General features: G+C 37.7%; 1 protein-coding gene across 10 annotated transcripts in view; it reads right to left on the bottom strand.

Annotated features, from left to right (window-relative positions):
* The window catches only part of RBMS3 (RNA binding motif single stranded interacting protein 3), a 793,177-nt gene that overhangs the window by 154,928 nt on the left and 613,551 nt on the right, over positions 1-24,698 (bottom strand). For all 10 annotated transcript variants that reach the window (XM_053599626.1, XM_053599630.1, XM_053599631.1 and 7 more), the window contains exon 8: positions 3,779-3,825. In XM_053599626.1, the coding sequence (XP_053455601.1) occupies positions 3,779-3,825 (47 nt within the window). The remainder of the gene's footprint in view (positions 1-3,778; positions 3,826-24,698) is intronic.

Here is a 24,698-nt window from a genome sequence, read left to right as displayed (position 1 = left end):
CTTTTACGCAGTAAAAAAAATTGATTTGTTAATCCTACAAACTCCACTTTTATTCACACCAGTCTACTTTCTCAAAAAGCGCCTTGGCTGGGCATGATGACTCACGCTAATTCTAGCACTTTGGTCATGGCGGGAGGATCACTTGAGGCTGGGAGTTTGAGACCAGCCTGAGCATGAATAAAATTTTGTCTCTACAAAAAAAATAGAAAAACTAGCCAGGCACGGTGGTACATGTCTATAGTCTCAGCTAATAGGGAGGGTGAAGCAAGAGGGTCACTTGAGCCCAGAAGTCACAGGGAGCAGTGAGCTGTGATGACCCACTGCACTCTAGCATGGGGTATAGAGTGAGACCCTATCTCAAAAAAAAAAAAAAGAAAAGAAAAGGAGGAATTTGCCCCACATCTACCATTGATAAGCTAAGTGATCTTTGATAATCAATGTCAATTCTCATTGCTTCCACACAGCCTTCTTTTCATCCTAGCTGGACAGATAGCAGGTTTTACTTAGTGTCAGATTCTGGCATGTAACCCCCATCTCTACTGCCTGGATGACCTGATTTTCTTATCTGTAAAATGACAATATTAATACTCACTCAAAAGAAATCTCATTAGTAAATGAAAAAACCATATAAAGTATTTTCACAAGACTTTTTAATTTTGTTTCAGAATCAACCAATTTTAAAGTACATTCTGGGAGGGCAACTGAGTAAAGTTGCAAATAATCTGGAAAAGAGATGATATTTTGAAATTACTACTGATTTCATTTTATGTGATAATGAAATTGTCATCACATTACTAATGTCCTTATTTTTGAGGAGCTAAGAATTTAGAAGAAAAGGATAATGATGTCTAAATTTTGCTTTGATAAGATCAAGCAAAAAATATCTAATGCAAACTTTATGAATCATGAAACAAGTAATGTCCGGGTCATTGCTTCAGAGGCTTTGGCACAAGGTATTTTTTTTTAATAAGTGGGTGTTTTTGTGTGTGTGCACCCTGATAAAATAGATAGGTGTACACAGATACAGGGTGGTCATAAAACTCATGTACAATTTAAAATACAGTGCAATTTAAAACTGCACATGAAATTTATGGCCAACCGGTAAAAATACACGTGTCCATGTGCATATATGCAAAGTATCACTTGTTAAATCTAATTAGTGTGCCTACAGATATTCACTTCACTATTAACTCTATTTTCCTGTGTATAAATTTTCAGAATAAATTTCTAATTGTATTCACATATATTCATTTGACTTATAAACTATGTGCCATTAAATGACAAATATAAAACATTGTAAACAGTGTGTGTTCGATAATGTCGTTTATTCTATTATAGTATCTATTTTCTGCCACTGTCACTTAGCACACAATGCTTTATTTTTACCTTTTGAGTTAAATATTCTATCTCCATCTATACAATGTGATTTTAGAGTACTTTCTTCCCTATGCTTTGACTTTCTTCTACCCACCAGGTGTATAGTTCCTTGGAAATAAGTAAATTCTTATTGGGTAAATGAAAGGTTATCATCAATTTTCACTCCTAAAAGGAAGTTTTTCCTTTAGTTCATCTACTTTTTTAAATTTAAGATTAATAGGAGGGTACACATGATTAGGTTACATTGTTTGCCTCAGTAAGGTAAAGTCTGATTTGTAGTTGTGTCCTTCACCCAGGATCTGTGCCTTCTACCCATGCATTGTTCCTGTTAAATAGGAATGGGCTGAACCACCCCAAACCCCCTTCTTGAATTTAATTGAGTTTTTCTCTCCTGTGAGCAAGTAGTTGTTGATTTACAAGTTTCAACTTAGTATTAAGCACATGTGATGCTTGTTTTTCCATTCCTATGATAGCTTACTTAGGAGAGTGTCCTCTAAATTCATCCAGGTTGTTACAAAAGAGATAACATTCCTAATTTTTTATGGCTGAATAGTATTCCTTGGTATACACAGACCACAGTTCATTAATACATTCCTGTGTTGAAGGGCACTTGGATTGTTTCTACATCTTTGTGATTATGAATTTTACTGCTATAAACATTCAAGTGCAAATGTCTTTATAGTAAAATTACTTTTTTTCCTTTGGGTTGATACCTCATAGTGAGATTGAAAGATCAAATGGGAGGTGGACTTTAAGTTATTTGAAGACTCTTCACACTTTTTTCATAAAGGCTGTACTACTTAGCAGTCCCACCAACAGTGCAGGAGGGCTCCCTTTTCTCTGCACCCACTCAGCTTCCATTGCTTTGGGACCTTGTGATGTGGGCTATTCTCACTAGAGTTGGAGATCTCCAAGTGGCTTAAATTTGCATTTCTCTGATGAGTAGGGATAATAAGCATTTTTTCTTGTGTCTGTTGGCCATTTGTCTTCTTCTATTGGCGTTATTAGTCTTTTTTTGTTGATTTGCTTGAGTCCTTTGTAGATTTTGGTTATTAGTCCCTTGTCAGATGCATAGTATGGAAATATTTTCTCTCGCTATGTTCCTTGCTTTGTTGATTGTACCCTTAGCTATCTGGAAACATTTTATCTCGATCAAGTCCTATTTATTTATTTGTATTGTAGCTGTGATTGCCTTTGAGGTCTTGTTCATAATTTTTTTCCAAGGCCAGTATCATTAACAGTTTTTCTCACACTTTCTTTTAGAGTTGTAATAGTATCATGTCTTAGATTAAATGGAGGGCAGTTTTAGTCAACAAAAGGACAAAAGACTAAACTCCTGCCCTAGTCTGCTTCTGATGTTTATTTTTTAATGGGAGAGTAAACCATGAGCTTCTTGAGGGAAAAGATCTTGTCTCATACATTATGTTTTTTAGTCAATAAAACAGCAGCATGCCTGGAAGACTCACTGGATATTTGTTGAATGACTGAATAGACAATTGCCTGAATGAATAATTATAAAAATAATAGGTAATTATTTAAATGTTTTTAATATCTTATGATATTCATTAGAGCCCATTGACCAAAGAGAAACTAGACTTTAATTCACTCTAACCCTTATATTGATTTTCAAGGGGGCCCTTATCATGGGTGATTCTTCAATGAGATGGAAAGAAAGACAACTGAAAGCCACAGAGAAATCCAAATTAAGAGGTTATGAAAACAAAACAAGCAACCAACCAGAAGATAATTAGTATAGATTGCAAGACAGCCAAAGCAAAAAGATTAGGAAGTGAGAAGAAAGTTTTAAGCAAAGGTATTCAGAATTCACAGAATTTTAGAGAAGCCACACCATGTAGCTTAACAATCTTATTTTCAGAGGATGAGTTGTGAGGTCTATGACTTGTCTTAGGTAAGAAGCTACAAATTTTCAGATGCTTATTAAAATAAAGAATGAAGGTAAAATCATCTGAATTACTAACATGGCTTCTGCCTATCACCATTTCCCTGATCACTAGAAGGAAAGAGTAAATGTATTATTAATGTAGAAATAGACATGGGCACACACTAAAAATAACTGAAAGATAAACTCTAGAATTATTAACAGGCCAGCATACTTATCCTATAGACATATAGAAAATTCTCTTGGCCTAGTTTTATCTATATTCCAGGAAATGATAGAGAGAGAAAGAGAAATATTTAATGTGGGCAGAGCATTTAGAGAATAGGGCGTTGGACTTACTTATTGGAAGAAAAAAATTACAATGATGAGAAATTTTGGTTTAAAGTTTGTTTTCAAAGATGTAAAACAAAAGCAAACCAGATTTGAATTTTTTTCTTTGGTAGTGACTCAGAGCTCAAAGATCTCTTAGCAATTAAAATAGACAAAAATGTTACTACTTACCCATTCTGTATGGCGGCTGTGGGGTCATAGGTCAGAGCCATGCCAGCCTGTACATGGGAGGCAGGGAGAGAGGGAAGAAAACAGATCTTAACTTTTTATTGTGGTGCCCAAAACGTTTAGTACCCACAAAGAGCTTTATCTTTACTTTCCACAATTTAAGTTTATTCTCTCCTATATATTTCTCCACTCTTACTGTCAAGACTAGCTTTTTTATTACCCACAAGCCAGAATCCACCAGTGAGTTGGGGAGGATATATTATATACCCAGACAAAACAAGAAACAATGCAGCTTAGATGATTTCCATTTTTATTTCATAAACCATCCACTGTCTAATCTGGTATCCTCATGATTTCTCACTGTTTTCAAGAACACCTACTGCACATCTCATGGCAAGAAAAAAAGTAAGACTTAGTTCTATAGTCAGGATAAAAGTAAAAGCTACTTATAATGCATTCAACCTTATAGAAGAAATTGTTCAGAAATACTTGTTTTAAAATAGATCCTATGCCTCAGGGGTGTGTAGGTAATGCATCACTGAGAGCTTGTCTGATAGCTGATACCTTATTAGTACCTGTCCCACTAAGAGTCATAGAAAAGGGAGGTCATTTACATATGATTGGAATTCTAGGCCACATGGCTAATAAGGAGGTAGTTTTTTTTTTTTTTTTTTTGTTTCTAAGAATAAGATCACCTCTGAAAAACAACACTTCTGTAACTGGCAGTAATATCAGAAAACATTGAAACTTCCAGATGGTTCTTTCTCAGCCAATCTTGCCTTTCATCTTCAGCATCACATTTGTTCCTCACAACAACCCTATGAGGTAGGCAGGAGAAATATTTTCTCTATTTTATAGATGAGGACACTGAAGCTTGGAAAGGTCAAGTGACTTGCTCAAGGTCACACATGTGGAGGCAGAACCAGATTTAAACCCACGTCTTCCAGTGTTGGCTCCTTTCGATTCCTCGGTGTAACATCCGCCTAAGATTTAGATGAGACCTGAGCAGCAACTCCAACCATATTGGGGAAATTTTCTCTGTGGCTGGGTGGACAATGCCATCCTTGTCTGCCAGGACTGTTTGCACAGTTATCACTTATAAGTAGGAACAAAATGTAGAATGTAAATTAAAACTCCCTGGGTTGGGGGCAAGACATGATTGCAAGAGGGACTTTACCTAACAGTTGCAATCAGTGTAACCTGGCTTATTGTACCCTCAATGAATCCCCAACAATAAAAAAAAAAAAAAAAAAACTCCCTGGGTTATCGCTAGGCTGGAATAGTTTTGTTTTTTCAAATTTAAAAGTGAATTAGACTAACACCAATTTCCTGGCTTTGATAGCATACTATAGTTACGTAAAATGTAATCGCTGGGAGAATCTAGGTAAAAACTATAGAAGATCTCCCTGTATATTTCTTTTGTAACTTCTTCCGAATTTGTAATTATTTCAAAATAAAAAAGGGTTTCCCCTTTTTCTTTTCAGAAAATAGTAAGATTTGAGGACTGTTAAAGAGGATAAGATAAACATTTTATAGGAAGTAATAGAAAAAAAAGGCTTTCATGTTTGACTTTTTCCTTTTTCTTTTTTTTAATTTTTTTATTTTATTATTAAATCATAGCTGTGTACATTAATGTGATCGTGCACCATACACTGGTTTTATAGACCATTTGACATATTTTATAGACCATTTGACATATTTTCATCACACTGGTTAATATAGCCTTCCTGGTATTTTCTTAGTTACTGGACTTTTTCCTTTTTCCAGTGTGACTGAAGGTGGTTTTTTGGTTGGGTTTGTTGAATTCCTTAGATTTAGCATACATCTGCAACTAAAATTCTCCAGCTTCCTAACACAGAGCTGACATACAGTATGGCCTGCTACATTCGGGCTTAGCTTCATGCATAATTTTCCCTAAATAATAATTTTTAAATTATCACGAAGTTTGTTGTGAGGAACAAAAACATAGAACTACGTATGAATGGGATTAGTATAAAAGTAGTGTATGTAAGTCAAAATGGAGTTTGCAACACAATTGTGATGACTGTCTAAAGGTAACAAACGTGTAGTGAGAACACATGTTTAATGATAACTGTGTGACCTCTTTAAACTTAAGGATCTTACTCATGTTAAGGAAATATGCAACTGATAAAATGACAATCTGGGAGATTGGAAAATGAAAGGAGAATAAAATGACAGAAGTAAAGAAAGATGTTTGTTTATGGCTTTAGGACAAGCCACAAGCTAGTGATGTTGAAATGAACATTGATCTTCAGTCTAAATTCTTCCCAGGGATGGGGCCTTTGCCAGGGGATGGCAGGAGACCCGCCCTAGGCTGAGCACCCTTCAAATGAAATCAAGGGCTAAACTGAAACCCCATGGCTCTGTAGTGCAGAGGGCAGTTGCAAAAGCTGTCCATTTGGGTGAGATTTCCCTTTTAGGAGCACCAGCCTTGTCTCCCCTAACACATCCACGGTGCCACACAAGAGGCACAATGATAAAAAAAAGAATGTTATATTCAACAGACATATAGTTAGCTCCTGAGAGATTTAAGATGACAGTCATATCTTCACCCTTCTAATTACCCCACATTGTTAAATCCTGGAGATTTATAGGAAGCCTTTCTTGTCAACCTGACATTTACTCATTTTTCCTGTGTTTATTTTACTATAGTGTTCAGAGAGAGACCAAGGCTATCTAGCCATTTTTGAATTATAAATTATCTTCAACTTTCTCTTCTTAAGCCATGTTTATTTGTTTTAACCACCTTAGGTAAGAATTTCTTTTTCTCCCATTTTACTTTAATTCCTCCTGAATTCTAATTAACCTATACGTCTTGCTAGGACTACAGAACTCTATCTCTTTGCCCAATACATGTTTGTTAATCACGAAACCTAAGTTGACCTTTTTCTTCAGCTTCTTTCAGAAGATGGAAAACAGCTGAGTAAATATCAATGTGGCACAGTGGAAAGCATATACGCTTTGCAGTCAAACAGGCGTGGGTTCAAGTTCTAGCTCTGTGACTTTCTAGCAGCATGATTTTGGGCAAATTAATTAACCTCTCTGAGCTTCACTCTCCTCTGCTGTTAAATGGTGTAATAAGACCTACCTCATCAGGTAGCTGTGAAATTTAGAAGAGATTACATTTGTAAAGCACCCAGCACAGTGCCTGCAGACAAGACATGTACATAAATACTATAATACAAAGCAAGACGTGTTAAGTGCCATCTGAGTGGTATGACGAGGTGCAGAGGAAGGAGGCTGGGGGTGAGCAGATAAGACTTGTAGAGAAGGTACAGCTAAATGGAGCCTTGAATGGTGAGCACAGTGTCCACAGATGGAGATGAGCAGTGAGGGCCACCTCAGCCAAAGGGATAGCATGGGGGAAAAGTGTGTAAATAAAAATGACCAGGTGAGTGATTCTACTTGCAGTATGCAGAGGGGAGAGTGGAAAACAAGGATCAGAGGGGAAGGAGAGAGGACATTAATTTGCCCACCTCCTCTTGGGGAGCTACTGAACATTTTTGAGTGGGAAAATTATACAATCAAGGAGGGATTGGACAGTGGGAAACTACATGAGCCTTCTAAAAACAGAGGGTACATCCAGAGCAACGAGCAACTGGAGTACGTACCTGAGGACAGGGAGGTGGAGAGAATCTAAGGTGAAATTGTCTTTGCAAAAGGGTAGGGAATGAATACAAGATTCACCCACTTCATGATTTTGCCTAGGGACAGGCCTGCCTCTGAGTACCTTCGGCAAGAGGAGACAGTAAGAGACAGGGTCAGGTCATATGCATCTGGAACATTGTGGGTTACAAAACAAGGCCTGGGTTAAACAAAGGGGTTTGTTAACTTAGTCCATTGGCTGAGTACCATAGTACAATAACTAACACTGGGCTGTACCTGTTTTTCACTTTATGTGTAACATTGTTGAGTTATAATTCTTTTTTTTTTTTTGTATCTTTCCACAAGGATAAAAAAGAAATCCCTTTCGCGGATCTGTATGGTCACCTTTCTACTAAGCAAGAACCATATAATTGACATTATATAATCCCTAGAAATTGTGGCATGTTTACAAACTCCAGAGTCATACAAAGAGTAAAATATCTTAGAACAAAATGAAAAGTTCACACCATATAGGTAGAAAAACGATGTTTAATCTTGTCACTTACTTTGAAAAATGATTTTTAGATTCAGAAATATATTTTCAAGTTTACATTGTTTGTATATTGGTATCATTTATAATTTAGTTAAAACACAATGGGGCATTTAGGTCATTTTCGACAGCAGCTAAGGATTTCAGCCGTAATGAGATATTTCTAGGCCTTCCACACAGGATCTGTACTACTAGAGTTAAATTTTTTCAAAGAAAGTTTTAATGTTTTATTGGAGTAGTGTACTTTATTTTTAATAGATGTATAGGATTTATCGAGACACCTCAGTTGATTTAGGAACTAGATATTTGATATTAACAACTATAAATGCTTAGGTTATATTGGGAGGAAATAATTATGGAAATACTGCTTAAAGTGTACACATAAGGAAGTTGGTGTTTCTACTTTAGAAAAATCTCCTGGACTGTGATGCTTAGTTTTTATGTTTGTTTTTTTTTTCTTTTTTTGCAGTTTTTGGCCAGGGCTGGGTTTGAACCCTCCACCACCAGCATATGGGGCCACAGGTGCAGCCCTGTGATGCTTAAGGAGGGATTGGACAATGGGAGAGCTGAGAATCATTGACTATAACAAAGCCAGTGAGAGGAGGGGCTGACAGGAATGTTTTATCATCTTTTAATTACTTCCATACCATGAGATAAATGAGGATCAAAAAGTTTGAAGCAGTCAAACCAGTACTAGACTGAAATTCCTAGAAAACTGAAATACTGATGTTTTAGTCTAACATTTTTCCTTTTTCTAAGATCTGCCTTGACACATATCTGGATGAAATACAAATGAATAATTATAAAGATTTCCATTCTTCTGCACTCAGATTCAAAACAACACTTTAGTAAATATGTAGTCAATATTGTATATTTTTGTAAATACTAGATTAGGACAAGCTGATTTCAGAAAGCTAAAGAAGATATAGACAGTTCTCTGAATATCATTCTTTTTTTTTTTTTTTTTTGAGACAGAGTTTCGCTCCAAGAGCTGGAGGCTGCTGTGAGCTGTGATGCCACAGCGTCGCCCTCCGTAGACTGCTGTGGCATCACAGCTCACAGCAGCCTCCAGCTCTTGGGTGATATCATTCTTAAAAGGGTTATTTTTTGTAACCAATTTTAAATATTTATAACTGTTACTTGGTTTTAATTAAAAATTGAATAAATAAAATAATATGACTGAAAATGTGGTGTATGTAACAGAGGCTTGGAAATTATAATGTGTTATAAGTATCTTGGTACTGCCAGTAATGTGAAATTTCTCTCAATTTGCTTATGTTTATTTACCAGTATTTCTATTCATAAAACATGTCTTTAGCAAACAAATCCTGATATAAAATTACATGTACAAAATGTATGAAAAAAAAACTTTTTAAACTTACAATTTCAACAAAATATTCTAATACTAGGGTGGTGTAACGATAAATGACATTTTTTTCTTTCATACTTTTTTCTGACATTTTAAGTTTATATATGGTAAGAATTATTTTTACAATGTGTGTGTACAGGGGCGTCCTTTAATTTATAAAAGCACTTATATTCTCTAGGACTAGTTTTAAATTTTTAAATTTTAGGCCAGAAGGAGACCTATCACCTGTGTAATACAGATCAGAGGTTTGACTCAGAAGTATGTGTGAAAATGTCACAAGGCACTTAGCTTTGCTGGGTCAATAGAATACGGAAAAGCTAGGATGGAATGAATGTAATGAAGACTGAAAATTTAGGGTTAATGATACAGTGTTTCTAGTGGTAGAAGCCAGTAAGAATCCAGAAATCCAAATAACTACAAACTGGCTGAGAAATTAAGGATATTGTTTGTTGTTGTTTATTTATTTGTTTTTTGTTTTTTGAGACAAAGTCTCACTCTGTCGCCTGGGATAGAGTTCCATGGCGGCCTCAGCCTAGCTCACAGCAACCTCAAATTGTTGGGCTCAAGCAATCCTCCTGCATCAGCCTCCCATGTAGCTGGGACGGCAGGCACCCACCAAGGCCAGGTTAATTTTTCTATTTTTAGCAGAGACTTGCTTGCTCAGGCTGAGCCTCCTAGAGCGCTCGAAGTACAAGTGTTAGCCACTGTGCTTGGTGAGGGTATCACTTGTGACACCAGAAGTATAAACATCCAAGATACTGATAGGAACCAATCAAAATTATCAATGACCAGAAAACCAGTCGATGGCTGACATTAACTCAAGCTTTTGGCCAAAGAAAGAGCTTTTAACCTTTTTCATGTTAAAGGAGAACTAATCCTAGGAAAAAATATATTCAGAGTAAAATTGATGGCAGGTTATTAGTTTATTTCCTAAATGGGGTTGTGGGCGAGTAATTTCTGATCTTCATCAGAGTCATGTAAGAGGGTTTGGGAAACAGCCCTGACCAGTGGGGACTACTGAACGATTTGATTCTCCCAGGAAAAGTGGTCAAACATGGAAGGCAGTGGTCTGCTCTCACCTGCTGCAGGGAGCTCCCTGGGCTACTGTGCTGCTATTCACTGCCTTGAAGAGAAGATGAGATAGTAAAGAAGGAAATTCCCACAGTCTATGCAATCCTGATGAGATTTTTGGGTTTTATTATTATTTTCTTTTGTTTTTTATTATTATTTTTTCTTTTTTCTTTTCACTCTGTCACCCTGGATAGAGTGCCATGGCATCATCGTAGTCCACAGTAACCTCAAACTCTTGGCTCCAGCAATCTTCTTGCCTCAGTTTTTCTAATTTTTAGGAGAGATGGGGTCTCACTCTTGCTCAGGCTGGTTTTGAACTCTTGAGCTCAAGTAATCCATCCACTTCGGCCTCCCAGAATGCTAGGATTACAGGCCTGAGTCACTGCGTCTGGTCTTCTAAGATAAGATTTTTTTGAAAAGTCCTTGTTAATCCTTCTATAAAAGGTTTCAACTGACCTGTGAAATGGCTCACAACTATGCTAATTTTCATAATTTCTGAATGCAAGAAATATTTTGGTTCCAAATTATATTTGATTACTTTGTATCATTCAACCAGTGAAATTTTTCTCCCTTCAAGACTCCTTTCCCTTGGTTTCTGGGATCCTCTCCCTTGTTTTCTCATGACCTCTTAGAATGCAATTTCTTCTTTGGTGCTACTTGTTTCAACTGCCTTTGAGATGCCAGTGGTCAGGGCTTCTCTGCCTCAGTACAGTGGTGACAATCACTTTTTGACCTCAACGATTATTTATGTCCTGGTGATTCTGGAAACTTGTCTCAAATTCACGTTTTTATTCTGAATTCCAGACAGGTATCACCAAGTTAAATTAGTAAGTTCAATGCGTTGTCACTGTCTTCTTGAAAGTTATCATTTCTTGTTTTGGTCTTTATTAATATTTTTTGATACAACATCCTTTTCTTCCTTCAAAACTTCCTTCCACCCGATAGCCATACTACTGTGTTGTAAGGTGTGTTCTTGTCAGAGGCCAATCTGACCACATTTTGGTCCTTTGTCTCAGTGGCATCCTGTTACCTTGAGATAAAACCTGTTCCATACAGTGTTCAGGAACAAGTCCTCATGTGCCTATTGATCTCCATAACTTTCTTGTGTAACTCTCGATAAGAGTTCAGCAAACTCAGATATAGGCATACACTCACCCTGCCATGGAGCATTGTCTCTGGGCCTTTGTACAGGTAGGTTTTAGCTGCAACCTCTCCAACACTATTTGTGAGAATAATATCATTTCGTTTTTCCAGCCTCAGACTAGAGACTGAGGCTAGAGCCTCTGAAAGCCAGATGTTTCTCCACATGGCAGTAACTGCTGCATTCTGTCTGCCCTCAGAATGCAGGCTGGCCATGTCTGCCAGGTTGTGTCCCTCAGCCAGGTTCTCGGTCATGTCCATGTCTGTCAGGTGTGTCCCTCGGCCAGGTTCTTGGTCATGTCCATGTCTATCAGGTGTGTCCCTCAGCCAGGTTCTCGGTCATGTCCATGTCTGCCAGGTGTGTCCCTTGGCCAGGTTCTCGGTCATGTCCATGTCTGCCAGGTGCGTCCCTTGGCCAGGGTCTCGGTCATTTCCATGTCTGCCAGGTGTGTCCCTTGGCCAGGTTCTCGGTCATGCCCATGTCTGTCAGGTGTGTCCCTTGGCCAGGTTCTCGGTCATGCCCATGTCTGCCAGGTGTGTCCCTTGGCCAGGTTCTTGGTCATGCCCATGTCTGTCAGGTGTGTCCCTTGGCCAGGTTCTCGGTCATGCCCATGTCTGTCAGGTGTGTCCCTTGGCCAGGTTCTCGGTCATGCCCATGTCTGTCAGGTGTGTCCCTTGGCCAGGTTCTCGGTCACACCCATGTCTGCCAGGTGCGTCCCTCAGCCAGGTTCTCGGTCATGTCCATGTCTACCAGGTGTGTCCCTTGGCCGGGTTCTTGGTCATGCCCATGTCTGTCAGGTGTGTCCCTTGGCCAGGTTCTCGGTCATGCCCATGTCTGTCAGGTGTGTCCCTTGGCCAGGTTCTCGGTCATGCCCATGTCTGTCAAGTGTGTCCCTTGGCCAGGTTCTCGGTCATGCCCATGTCTGTCAGGTGTGTCCCTCGGCCAGGTTCTCGGTCATGTCCATGTCTGCCAGGTGTGTCCCTCGGCCAGGTTCTCGGTCATGCCCATGTCTGTCAGGTGCGTCCCTTGGCCAGGTTCTTGGTCATGCCCATGTCTGTCAGGTGCGTCCCTCGGCCAGGTTCTCGGTCATGTCCATGTCTGCCAGGTGTGTCCCTCGGCCAGGTTCTTGGTCATGCCCATGTCTGTCAGGTGTGTCCCTTGGCCAGGTTCTCGGTCATGCCCATGTCTGCCAGGTGCGTCCCTCAGCCAGGTTCTCGGTCATGTCCATGTCTGTCAGGTGTGTCCCTCGGCCAGGTTCTTGGTCATGCCCATGTCTGTCAGGTGTGTCCCTCGGCCAGGTTCTCGGTCATGCCCATGTCTGTCAGGTGTGTCCCTTGGCCAGGTTCTCGATCATGCCCATGTCTGTCAGGTGTGTCCCTTGGCCAGGTTCTTGGTCATGCCCATGTCTGTCAGGTGTGTCCCTTGGCCAGGTTCTCGGTCATGTCCATGTCTGCCAGGTGCGTCCCTCGGCCAGGGTCTTGGTCATTTCCATCTTGCTGCCTCCTCTTCCTAGCCCAGGGTTTGAAACTTCATAGAGGCTTAATGAATGTTTGATCAATTAATTAATAAGTACATAAATGACTTAAAGTAAATTTTTAATTCACACTTTAAATTCATATTTGAAAACAAAATTATAGTACAGTCTTAATTTTGCCTTCTTTTATTAGTAAAATTCTCTTTAGAAAAACTTCAACTGGACTCCAGTGAACTTCTAAGGGTAGCGTTTCAGCTCTAGATTGGTCAGAGAGATAGGGGTAACAAGATAAATAAGGGGATTTAAGATACCTTTTTGATACAGTGGACGGTACCTTCAGCTGGTATACCTGAGACAAATCATGGGCAGGCACCTAGGAGGAACCATAGGAGGATGGAAAACCTGGAGGCCCTTCCTGTCAAAATAACTGGCCCATGCCATGATAAGAGATAGACTACCAAACATCATCCTGATAGCTTCAAAAAGGTTTTTGAAGAATCAAGTAAATAAGATGCAGGGGATTTATCTCTTAAAATGCAGCCAAAATAGGGAACAGAAAAAATTAACCTTTTTTTTTTTTTCTCTCTGTCGCCTTCAATAGAGTGCTGTAGCATCACAGCTCACAGCAACCTCAAACTCCTGGGCTTAAGTGATTCTCTTGCCTCAGCCTCCTAAGTATCTGGGACTACAGGTGCCTGACACAACACCCAGCTATTTTTAGAGATGAGGTGTTGCTCTGGTTCAGGCTGGTCTCAAACCTGCCTGTGAGCTCAGGCAATCCACCTGCCTCGGCCTCCCAAGTGCTGGGATTACAGGCATGAGCCATCGCGCCTGGCAAAAATTAACTTTTTTATGTGTGAGAAAAAATATCCAGGGGAGACTTAATGGTGTTTTTGTGCTATGTCATCACAATCTTCTCCTTTTTGGCTTTTGCTAAAATATTCTTGTCAGACACGGATTTTTTTTCACCTTATATAGAAATAGAGAAGGACAGGGTGGGAAGATGTCAATAGGCTAAGAGCAGAAGTCTGAGAAAGCCTATGGCAAGGAACAAGCACGGCTAAAAGGAGGCAGAACAGAAAGAACAACATGATGTAGCTGGCTAAAGGCCCCGAAGCCTGGGGAGAAGTTCTAGGATGAGTATGTCAACAAAACACAGTTCAGTGAATCCTTGCTTGATAACCATAACAAAGACAGAGAATGCTATCCTATGTTAGACAGGTACATCTATTTTTTTTTTTAATCTCAGTTTAAATGTGTGAATTTCATAGAAGTGAAGACACAGGGTTTTCTCCCCACATTTTAATATTTGTAAAATTTGAATTCACATGGTAATTGATTACATTTTTTAGTTTGTCACATTCCTTTTCTTTCTTTTTTTAATGGTATCTAAAATATTATTTAATCTTTAACAGATGGTACCTATAGTCAATGATGTCACATCTATACTGTTAAATCCCATCATAACAAGTTAGGTAGAATGAAAAACACACTGAGATTGCTATCAACATAAGCTTGCGTAGCACTAAACAGGGGCAAGCGCCAGGATCTGACTACTTAATTGATCCATAGTCTTCCAGGTCCTAGTTACAGTCTGATGCTGCCTGAGGTTATAACCTGTGGCTTACACATTACAGAAGATAATTTTGACTCTTGTGGCAAGCTAAGACATCCAGGACACTGCTAATAACTCCAGAAAGCTCCCAGTTGGTTGATGCCCCATTTAGCTGATCCATGGAGAACAGGACAGGAGAAAACAGGGGACATGGGGACCCATGGACAGCCTTTCCTTCTTGTAATTGCTCACCATAGTCTTCCTAACCTAAAGCCCCTCTTAACCTCTCCACACCCAACCTTGCCCTAAGAATGTAAATTTGTTATGCTACCCTTTTTCTTGAGAACATTGGCTAGGCAGAGGACTGGAGCTCATTGCCAATTACCTTAATCCAAAATTACATTATTACAGGGATTTACAAGTCTTACTTTTTATCCTTAGTGATCACAGGTTAGTAAATATTGGGGTTAGCAGCTTTAAAATAGAACAGTTGACTGAGTAAGAAAGTTTTCATGCTAAAATATTGAGAATTCAAGTTCTTGCGCCAGTGGGAAATTATCTTTCAAAATTAAAAGGCCATTCACCTTGAACATGTGCTGTAAATTGTAGGTAAATAATCTAAAATAAATAAAATCACATCAGATGGGCTAGCTAACAAAGTCAACCTGCATGTATCGTTAACAGCCAACAACTCTTTTCAAGATCATGCATGTGAAGACTCTTTCAACATTAAAAATAGTATATGAAGATCCTAGCAATATTGGTATATTCATCTAAATTCTTTTCCAAAGTCTTGTTAAAGAAAAATCAATGTGCAACTAATTGCCAAGCACTGTAGTTATACATGAAGAAAGTACTGGTGAACTATATAGACTGTTCTGCTACCTTCATGGAAAATGGTCTAAGATATCCCGAGTCTAAATGTTATTACTGAATGTCCAAGTAATTCTTCTTTGTTTTATATAAATTGTACTTCAGTTTCTCCTCAAAGTATTTTTGTTTCTAGTAAGTCAAGGGACAGTATTTTAATTCTACACCTCCAAAACATAAATTTTCTAGTGTTAGTATTATAAACTTAAATTGTAGTCAGTATGGCTTCAAAGCTAATAGAAATGGTATATTCCTGGATTTCATTGTCAGTTTCTTCTCATATTAATAAGAAGTATATTGAGGGGTGACTGATCAAATAGTTAATGTGCTAAGTGCACTATTCACAGCAGACTCAACTGAATCAAGGGGGCTATTTTGTTGAGTTGCATCTGTCTTTCTCGTGACTAAAACTGTCTGGAAGTGTGTGCTTTCCAGTAGCACTGGTATCAGCTGGTGACAGCCAAGAGCTTCAAGAAACTCCACAAAATATTCTACTGAGGGTGTTCCCTGAATGGTGCCCACAAGGATATGCCTCCTTCTCTCTAGATACTGTGTAGCGTGTTTGAGGTATGTTTGCCATTACTTCCAGAACCATCCTTGTATCTTTTAACATCACTATTTCCATGTCCATGGAAAGAGGGCAGAGCATCACCTTTTCCAGCTTCAGCTGGGAGTGTGCCTGCCAGGTGGCTCATGTGCTTCCCCACACTGCACGTCTGGGAATGGCTGGGAAAGCACCCCGGGGACTGATTCTGGCATCGCCAAGGAACTCTAGTAAGTAGATAAAGTCTCAAACATGAACCTCAGAATAATGAAGATTTATTGTTATCTTTTTTCAAACAGATACTTTCATGAGTTTGAGTCTTTCACAAATAGAAGAAAACTGTATATATGGCATTAATACCATTATTTGCAAAAGCTAAAATTAAAGACTGAAAGTTACATGGGAGATTTTATTAACATTGCCCTTCATATATAAATGACTATGTGGAAGCTTAAAGGTTCTCTACATTGAGGACTGTGCAGACAGTATATGCAAATAAATTCTTGTTACCCAATTCTTTGCTAAATTCAATAAATCACCAATTGTGGTATTAGAATGCTGCTTCTGTCAAAAATAACAGCTTTGAATGATAGTGGAGAGTACATAGAGCATCCTTCTCATAGCCACTAAGGTTGCTTAAGCACCTTTGGTATATAAAATTTATTGACATTATTTGCCAGGTTAATAATTCATCTTATTCCCTTTTGTTTTTTTGAGACACAGTCTCACTATGTTGTCCTGGGTTGGGTGCCGTGGCATTATAGCTCACAGCAACCTCAAATTCTTGCGCTCAAGCAGACCTCTTGCCTCAGTCTCCCAAGTAGCTGGGACCACATGTGCCCACAACAATGCCTGGCTATTTTTTAGAGATGGGGTCTTGCTCTTGCTCAGGCTGGTCTTGAACTTGTGACCCCATGCAATCCACCCATCTGGGCTTTGAAACACTAACTAGGAATGTATCAGTTCTCAGTAGTAGCTCAATATTTTCCTTAATTTCTACCAATAGTTTGTGATTTCCTTTACTTTTTACTTTTCCTTTCATCTTTTCTATCTAAGCCCTCCTCCCCCGTCAGCTCTTGATTTTTATATCAAGAGAAAATTGGCTATAAACTTGAAAAACACAAAACATTTCAGTGGTAAATAATGCCTTATGATTGAATGTGATCTTACAAAAACTTAGCAGCATAATTATATAATTCATATAATATGGGTCAAAGTTAAAGTATGTTATTTTATATAAATATTATTATGACATACTTTAAAATAACTAAAAGGGTAGAATTGAAATGTTGCTAACATAAAGAAATGATAAATGCTTGAGGTGATGGATACCCCAATTATCTTGATTTGATCAATAACATCGTATATGCGTATCAAAACATCACATGTACACTATCAATATATAAATATAACTATTATGTGCCCTTAAAAATTAAAAATCAAAATATATACATTATTTTCTGCTTTTTCAAAATATATGTTTTATAATCTAAGTAAAAAATGCAGATGGAAGATTATATTGACACCAATTTTTTTTTTCAAATAAATGTATCATTTAAAGTAATTCTTGTTTGGAAAATAAACTTACACGGTATAAAATTAGAAATCAAGTAATTAAAGCATCTAGTCTTATAAATGTGTAGCAAAGCTGGCTTTCTGGTGAAGCCCTGCATTGCACTGATGATATTATGATAGTTGTAATAATAGCTCTTGATTGAGCAGTTATCATTTGTCAGGTGCTGGGCTAGTGTGTTACCCTGGGCCACCTCAGTGAATACATCTAATCACTAAAGATGCACTTTTAATCATTCTCATTCTACTGGTGAGGAAACTGAAATGTAAGGACTTTCAAAACCTTGTCCATTGTTGCCACTTAGCTCGGAAGTTGTGTGAATTGGTGATTTAAACTTCTAGAGTTTGCTCCATTACTCACTATGGGACAGTGCCTGGAAAATTACGAAGACAAGCACAGAATATACAGTACATACCACAGGAACATACTCGATTCCTTAAAATTCAGGAAGAATTATTATTCTGAGTGGGCACATCAGAGATAGACTTAAGATCCATTAACTATTCACAGCCCAAAGCTCAACTGCCTTCCCTAAACAGTACTCTCTGCGCCTCACTCAGCAGCCAAGGGCATGGAGGCTTCTGCTGGCCTAGTGACACAGGGAAGTTTTCCAAGCTTTCCATGTGGGAAGCATTTCCGATTTGTAACTTGCATCTAAGTCAGTTTCTCAATTCCCTAACCTGAAAAACAAACAAAGAAGCAATTAGTATTTAGGACCAAGAAAAGTGTAAACTGCAGTTTTGGCATCTGTGGCTTTTGTTTTTGTTATTTTTATTGTTACTTTAGTTTTGGTTTTCTTTCTCTATTGAATAGATGCGAAGCCAGTTATAGACAATGATGTGATTTCTACAACGCTAACTGCTACTCTATCCTACTTTACATCTTCTCTGCAGATACAGCATATCTTTGCCATTTTAGGCTCCGAGGGAGAGGGGAACTGTGTGTGTTTACATCGTGTCTGTAACGTCCAGCTCCACACTCGTATAGAGGACACTCAGTGGACGCTTACTCACTGATTGAATACTTTTTGTTTAAGCTGTGTCTTCTTTAATATTACCTTTAAAAATCTCCTTCCAATGGAATCTTTCTCTTAAAAAGAACATTTATGAACAAAGCAGTCGTACGCTGGAAAAGTAAGAAAGCAAAGAGGAAACACGAGAGACTAAAGGAGTTCTCACTGAGATCGTTTACTTCTAATATCCACGGAGAACAGGGGTTATTCCTTCTACCTAGTGAGGTACACACTCTTAGACATGCTCAGTGCTCAATATGAATTATTAATCAGTGAGGAACAAATGCCTATGATAAAAGTACTGATGACAATGGCAATCAAGACAGCTGAAATTAGTACTTACGATGCCAAGTTTTTATGGATCACCCTCCTTCAAAAAACAACAGCCCTCAAAGAAAAATTTTATTCATCTAGAATTTGAATATGGGATACAGCTATTGTATTATGGATGCTGCTAAGGGCTTGCTTAGAAATCTAAAAAAAGAGAAAAACTTTGTTGTAAATGGATTTAGTCAGAATAAATAAGTACTCCTAATGCCTTGAGGCACCTTGGGAATAGACTTGGGGTTTGGAATCAAGTTTATCAGCTTTGCCTGCACTTGGCTATAGACTCATCTCAGCATGGGAAATTCCATTCTTCCCCATGACCTTTGCAGGGCTTCATTCACTCACTGGCACTGAGGAGAATTTTTATTAATAGTAGCTCTGAACAGACAAGAGTTATAAAGCTTTACAGCACAGGGCAAGTTTTCATCCATCACTCAAAAAAGTTGATTTCAGGTCTGAAAATGGGCATTTTATCTGGGTGATAGGTCATAGCACATCATCTAGCTTAAGTTAGCTGTGACAAAACTGACAACCTTTGCTTTCAGCTCACTGATAGTTGATTCTGTGAGTATGTTAATGAGACCTACTACTAATTTAAGGAAATCAAAGTTCACTGTGTCATTATATCTAGTTTGTGATGCACGTTTAATATTGTGTACCACATGTACTGTACTTGTACCTTAAAGCCTGTGTCTTGCATAAACAAAAATGTATTTAAAAATATTTAACAATTACCATATCATTAGGCTTCACCTCAAATTTATTTTTTAATTGGGAATAAGTAAAGATTTAGAAACCTTAATATTTGTAGAATGTACACCTAAAAATTTATTTAATTTTATCTTCAGCATGAACTGTAAACTATTCCTGGGAACTTGAGGGTTGATTGCTAACAATATCATATTAGTTCCATTAGTTCATTTTCATCTCTTGACTGTGAAGATAATCTTGTAAATGTTTTCAAAGTAAGGAAAAATACCTTCAAAGTATCAAACAGAAAAATGTTCGCTATTGTTCACTGCTTTTAAATTGACTCCAGCAGAGAAAAGTAAATAAGATAAAGGCAAGAAATGTAATTTTATTGATTTTTCCTTTTATAAAAAAATCTGGGCACATTTTCACTAGACATCTGAGCACTTTGTTCAGTTACTTTTTGTTCAATTGCCATGTCTCTTGTTTATGTCCATAGCTAAAACATTATTTCTTGGAAGTGCAATTCCCAAAGCAATTGTTATCAATGACATTTACTAACGGAATTAATGTAGGGCTTGGGAAAATTTTATGAAAGCTAGATGGAGTTTTGAAGCCAGTAAAAACTGTTTTTCTCGTGATATTTGAACCATTTAAGAATAAAACCTCAGCATAAAACTTTGATTAAAAAGCACAATATTCTGAAATTTGAAACTTAGTGTTTACCTATATTTGAAAATCCTCAAAACAAACAAACAGAAAAAAAAAAACAAAACTCAAAGACCAGTCACAATAAAAGTTAAAGTGATTCCAAAGTCTGAGTGACTTTCATCATCATGGTGGAACCTTATCCATTCTTTGATTTAAACCAATCATCTTTGCAACATAGTTGAATAAAGGTTGTAAACATATGCATGCCACAGGCTAGAAAGTGTGTCTGTGAATGTGTTGTGATGTTGGTGGTGGTCATTGTTGAACAGATAAATGAATAAGGGCTTATTTTAGTTTACAAGTACATTTACTGAAATTTTGATCTGGCCATCTAGAAAATTTTTGCAGCTCGTTGCTTTTTGAACAGCTATTCTTATTCGTTGGAGCATAGCGTCCAGTTTGGTGACTTTTTGGTAAACATTGGAAACGTCTTCTTTGGGGACATAGCAAGAAGCAGCAGGAGTTCCTCTTCATGTTTCCGATATATTTTGGAACTGATTTGAAGTGCTCCTGGTTCTACACTAGCCATTTGGGAGAGCACAGACAGTATCAAATTGAGCGGCATTTTGCCTAAAGAGATGAAGATATGGACTTATATTAAATCAAACACCATGGAGTCCTGAGGGTCACTGCAACAACAGAGTAAGAGGACCTCTGAGCTCGAGGAGATGTTAAAAACATCTCACCAGCAGTATATCATAAGCACTGGCCAATCAGAATGTAAGCACGCTGGGGTAGGATCCTGGAACACTCTTGCTGTGCCAGCCAGCACCCCGTTCTTGCTGCATGATATGGGAGGTTCTTGGAGAGGGTGGAAGGGGAAGCGAGATTGCCCCGATAGACTATGGGCAGTGGCTATTTTCCACATCATAAAGATCTGTTCTAAGATACTAACAAGCTGCAAGGCCTTTTTAGCATATTGAAGCTGAACACCAGCTCTGTCCTTGGTTTAAGCTTCTCTAGGATAGTGGTTTTCAAAGTGTGGCCTAAAGAAACCTGAAGGGCCCCAAGATGTTTTTTAAGCATCCATAAGGTCCTCCCTTTTTTCAACAGCATATCTAGGAGAAGTCAGGTTTTCCTTATACGTTTAAAATAAGACAGCCCACAACAACAGGTTAAATGAAAAGCAGATGCACAAATCTGGTCATCTTTTTACTGGGCCGAACATTAAAATGATTTGCAAAAATGTAAAAGGATACCACTTTTCTCCAAAAATTGCCTTTGCTTTGGAGAACAGCTATTTTTCATAAAAAGATCATATTTTTATTTCCATGTGCTAAGTTTATTCTAGTTATTCTGTTATAAAAAATAAGTTTTAAGAATATAAAGGGATCCAAGACAGAGTTTGAGAAGTGCTGCTGAATAAATAAACAAATGAAACAAGAAGTGTAGCATGCCAGGGAAGAAAAGTCTAATGGCCCTAATCTCCTGAACATTTTACTCAGAGTTCCAGTTGTCTCTTGAAAGATGATTGATTATTTTGCAATATCCTGGTATTTTCCACATATGCAAAAACAGGGCCATTGCATACACAGGGGCCATCAAGTTCGTGTGAAATTTAAAATAGTGTGCGCACGAACTATATGGCTACCCTGTATTTATAATGCAAAATATTGCTATTCACACCCTGTATTTATATTTCAAAATCTTGCTATTATACACATACACATAATATATGTGTACAAAGTTTTCAGTATTAGATTTTTTTATAAAAAATGCGTTCACCCAATTGTTAATAACATTGTTATCAAAATTCCACCCAGAAAAAATATATCTTCAACTAATACGTGACCAATTTAGTTACCACATCAATTGGCATATTTGTGGTACCTCTATAATGTTTACAATCCCTTGACTTTGTATCTTAAGCATTTCATCAGAAATACTTCCCACATTATTGTTGTTTTACTTGACTTTCAAAAGAGAGGAAAGTTAAAAAAAGAAAAGTGAGAGGAAAATAAACTTTGGCCTTATACCGAGCAATTATTTCAAATTTTGAAGCAGCACAATCTACATTATCATCTCTCATTTTGTCTAAGGTAACAAGGCTTGAAAGGTGCACCATTGCTTTATATGCCAAAACAAACAACCAAATAAAAACAACCAAAAGGATCCCCTTGTAATGCTGGGATGCCAACTTCAGCACATAATGGTAAATGAAAAACTAAACCACCCATTAGAAATGGAAAATTGACATTGGAGGAAGGAAGGGAATAAGGAAAAAAAAAATCTCCCCTGAAAATTTGGCCCAGAGTCCTCACTTTGGTTGGTATCTTAACCAGTGAGGTCAAAGACCTTAAGCAGAAAATGTAAGTAGTTTTCCCATGTAACTAACAGGAACAAATGCAAACTGTTTTGTAAAATGCCATTCATTATTAGTGGAAAGCCAATTTCAGAAGTTTTAAAGTGTATAAAAACGACAATAACATATCTTTGAATCATTAAAATGGAAAGCCAATTTCAGAAGTTTTAAAGTATATAAAAACGACAATAACATATCTTTGAATCATTAAAATGGAGTAATCAGAATTTACTGGCATATAATGTTAATTAAATATTGCTAATTTACAATTATTTTGTAAACCATTCTAAAGTACTTTATTCTAGCAAGCACAATATCATGGGAAATATAATAAAAAAAGGTCTAAATGAGGGGCCCAGTTGTCTCACATTCTTGGTGTATCTACTTTGAAGACCTCTATCAAAGAGTATGAAGGAACCTTCTTCTCCCCAAACCAAGAAATCTGATAAATCTATTTCTAGTGCATGTCATTTCTTTTCCTGGCTTCTTACCTTTCAATGTGTCTACACATTTGGGTTATATTTTCATTGGTCATAGACAAATTTATTATGGCCCATGATTTTCATAGTCCAACAAGAAAATCTATAGTTTTTAAAAACAACTTTTGAAAGCAAAACTTAGGAATACACCTTTAAGACCTACATCTAAATTACAAGGTGCCCTGGGTCCCTCCCATGGACTCTATGATACTTCCACAGCATTGTACAAAAGGTATTTATCATGCTCTAAACCAAAAACCCTAGATTCTAGGTACAGTAACCGCATGACAGGTCTAATGCTACATTTATTTTATGTCTATTGATTTGATTTCCAAGAAATGTAGACTCCAGTGAAGTGTCTTTCTATAACTGGCATCTATTGTTTGTTTGTTTGTTTGTTTTTTGTAGAGACAGAGTCTCACTTTATTGCCCTTAGTCAAGTGTCATGGCATCACACAGCTCACAGCAACCTCCAACTCCTGGGCTTAGGCGATTCTCTTGTCTCAGCCTCCCAAGTAGCTGGGACTATAGGTGGCTGCCACAATGCCCAGGGATTTTTTGTTGTTGTTGCATTTGGCAGGGGTCAGGTTTGAACCCGCCACCCTTGGCATATGGGGCCGGTGCCCTACCCACTGACCCACAGGGGCTACCTGATATATGTCAGATTCTTAAGGAGGCAGAATCTGAAGGTTCAGTCTTCAGTGCTAACTTACCTAATTGAGTTTTGGGGCTTTTTGGTTTTTGGTCTGTGATCTGAAGATATCTCTAACCAGCAGGCATTTTATCTAACCACATTTTAAAAGTTTAAATAAATTTTTAAAAATTCTTTATAAAATCGTAATTGTGCACATCAATGCATTTATGAGGTATAATGTGCTGATTTGATATGCAATGTGGAAGGCTTACATCTAACTGATTAACATAACTGTCTCCTTGCTTACTTATTTGTTGTGGCAAAAACATTCATACTCTGATGTTTTGGTATGGGATGGATGTGCTAATGGGTGCTATCTGTCTAAGGCACTCTTCTGGGCGCAATTTAAATTACCTGCTGATGCACTGAATTCCCCGCTAAGGACACATGAATCACCCCACTCTCATCTCCCTTATAGAACATAATATACCCTTTCTAAAGATGAGGATATTAAAACTCTTGCCTTTTAAAATTAGCTTTCAATGCTCAGTGATGATTTGGCTGTTCATGTCTTAATGTAATGGGTTATCGATTATATAGTACTTGAACATAACTATACACTTTAAGAGTTTTTAAAATTTTATTTAATTCTCTTTTCAGAGGGGCTTTGAGACCTGCATGGAAACACTTGAAACAGACGATGGTCTTAGGAACTGAAAATTGGCTAAAGGGTTTGCTTAGAAAAATTCAGCCTCCTTTCTTTCCTACAGCTGCTCTCAGCGATGAAAGTATAAAATGCTGTATCAAGTACAATGCCTCTTACATGATAAATGGATGAAGTAGGTACTTTAAATAGAAATACTAAATAAAGCTCTTCTGTTGAAATTATAGCCTTGGCACAAAATAGCATTCATTCAAGTCATTCAAACAACTCCATTCCATTTCACAAATAATGAAAAGATCGCATAGAAGCCCAGACACCTTTCCTTTGCCTTCTGACAAAAAGTAACCAAAG

This window comes from Nycticebus coucang, chromosome 8 (genome assembly GCF_027406575.1).
Source record: "Nycticebus coucang isolate mNycCou1 chromosome 8, mNycCou1.pri, whole genome shotgun sequence".
In the NCBI taxonomy this organism is placed as follows: domain Eukaryota; kingdom Metazoa; phylum Chordata; class Mammalia; order Primates; family Lorisidae; genus Nycticebus; species Nycticebus coucang.
Note: the sequence above shows the minus strand (reverse complement) of the source record. Positions and strands in the feature narration are given on the sequence as shown.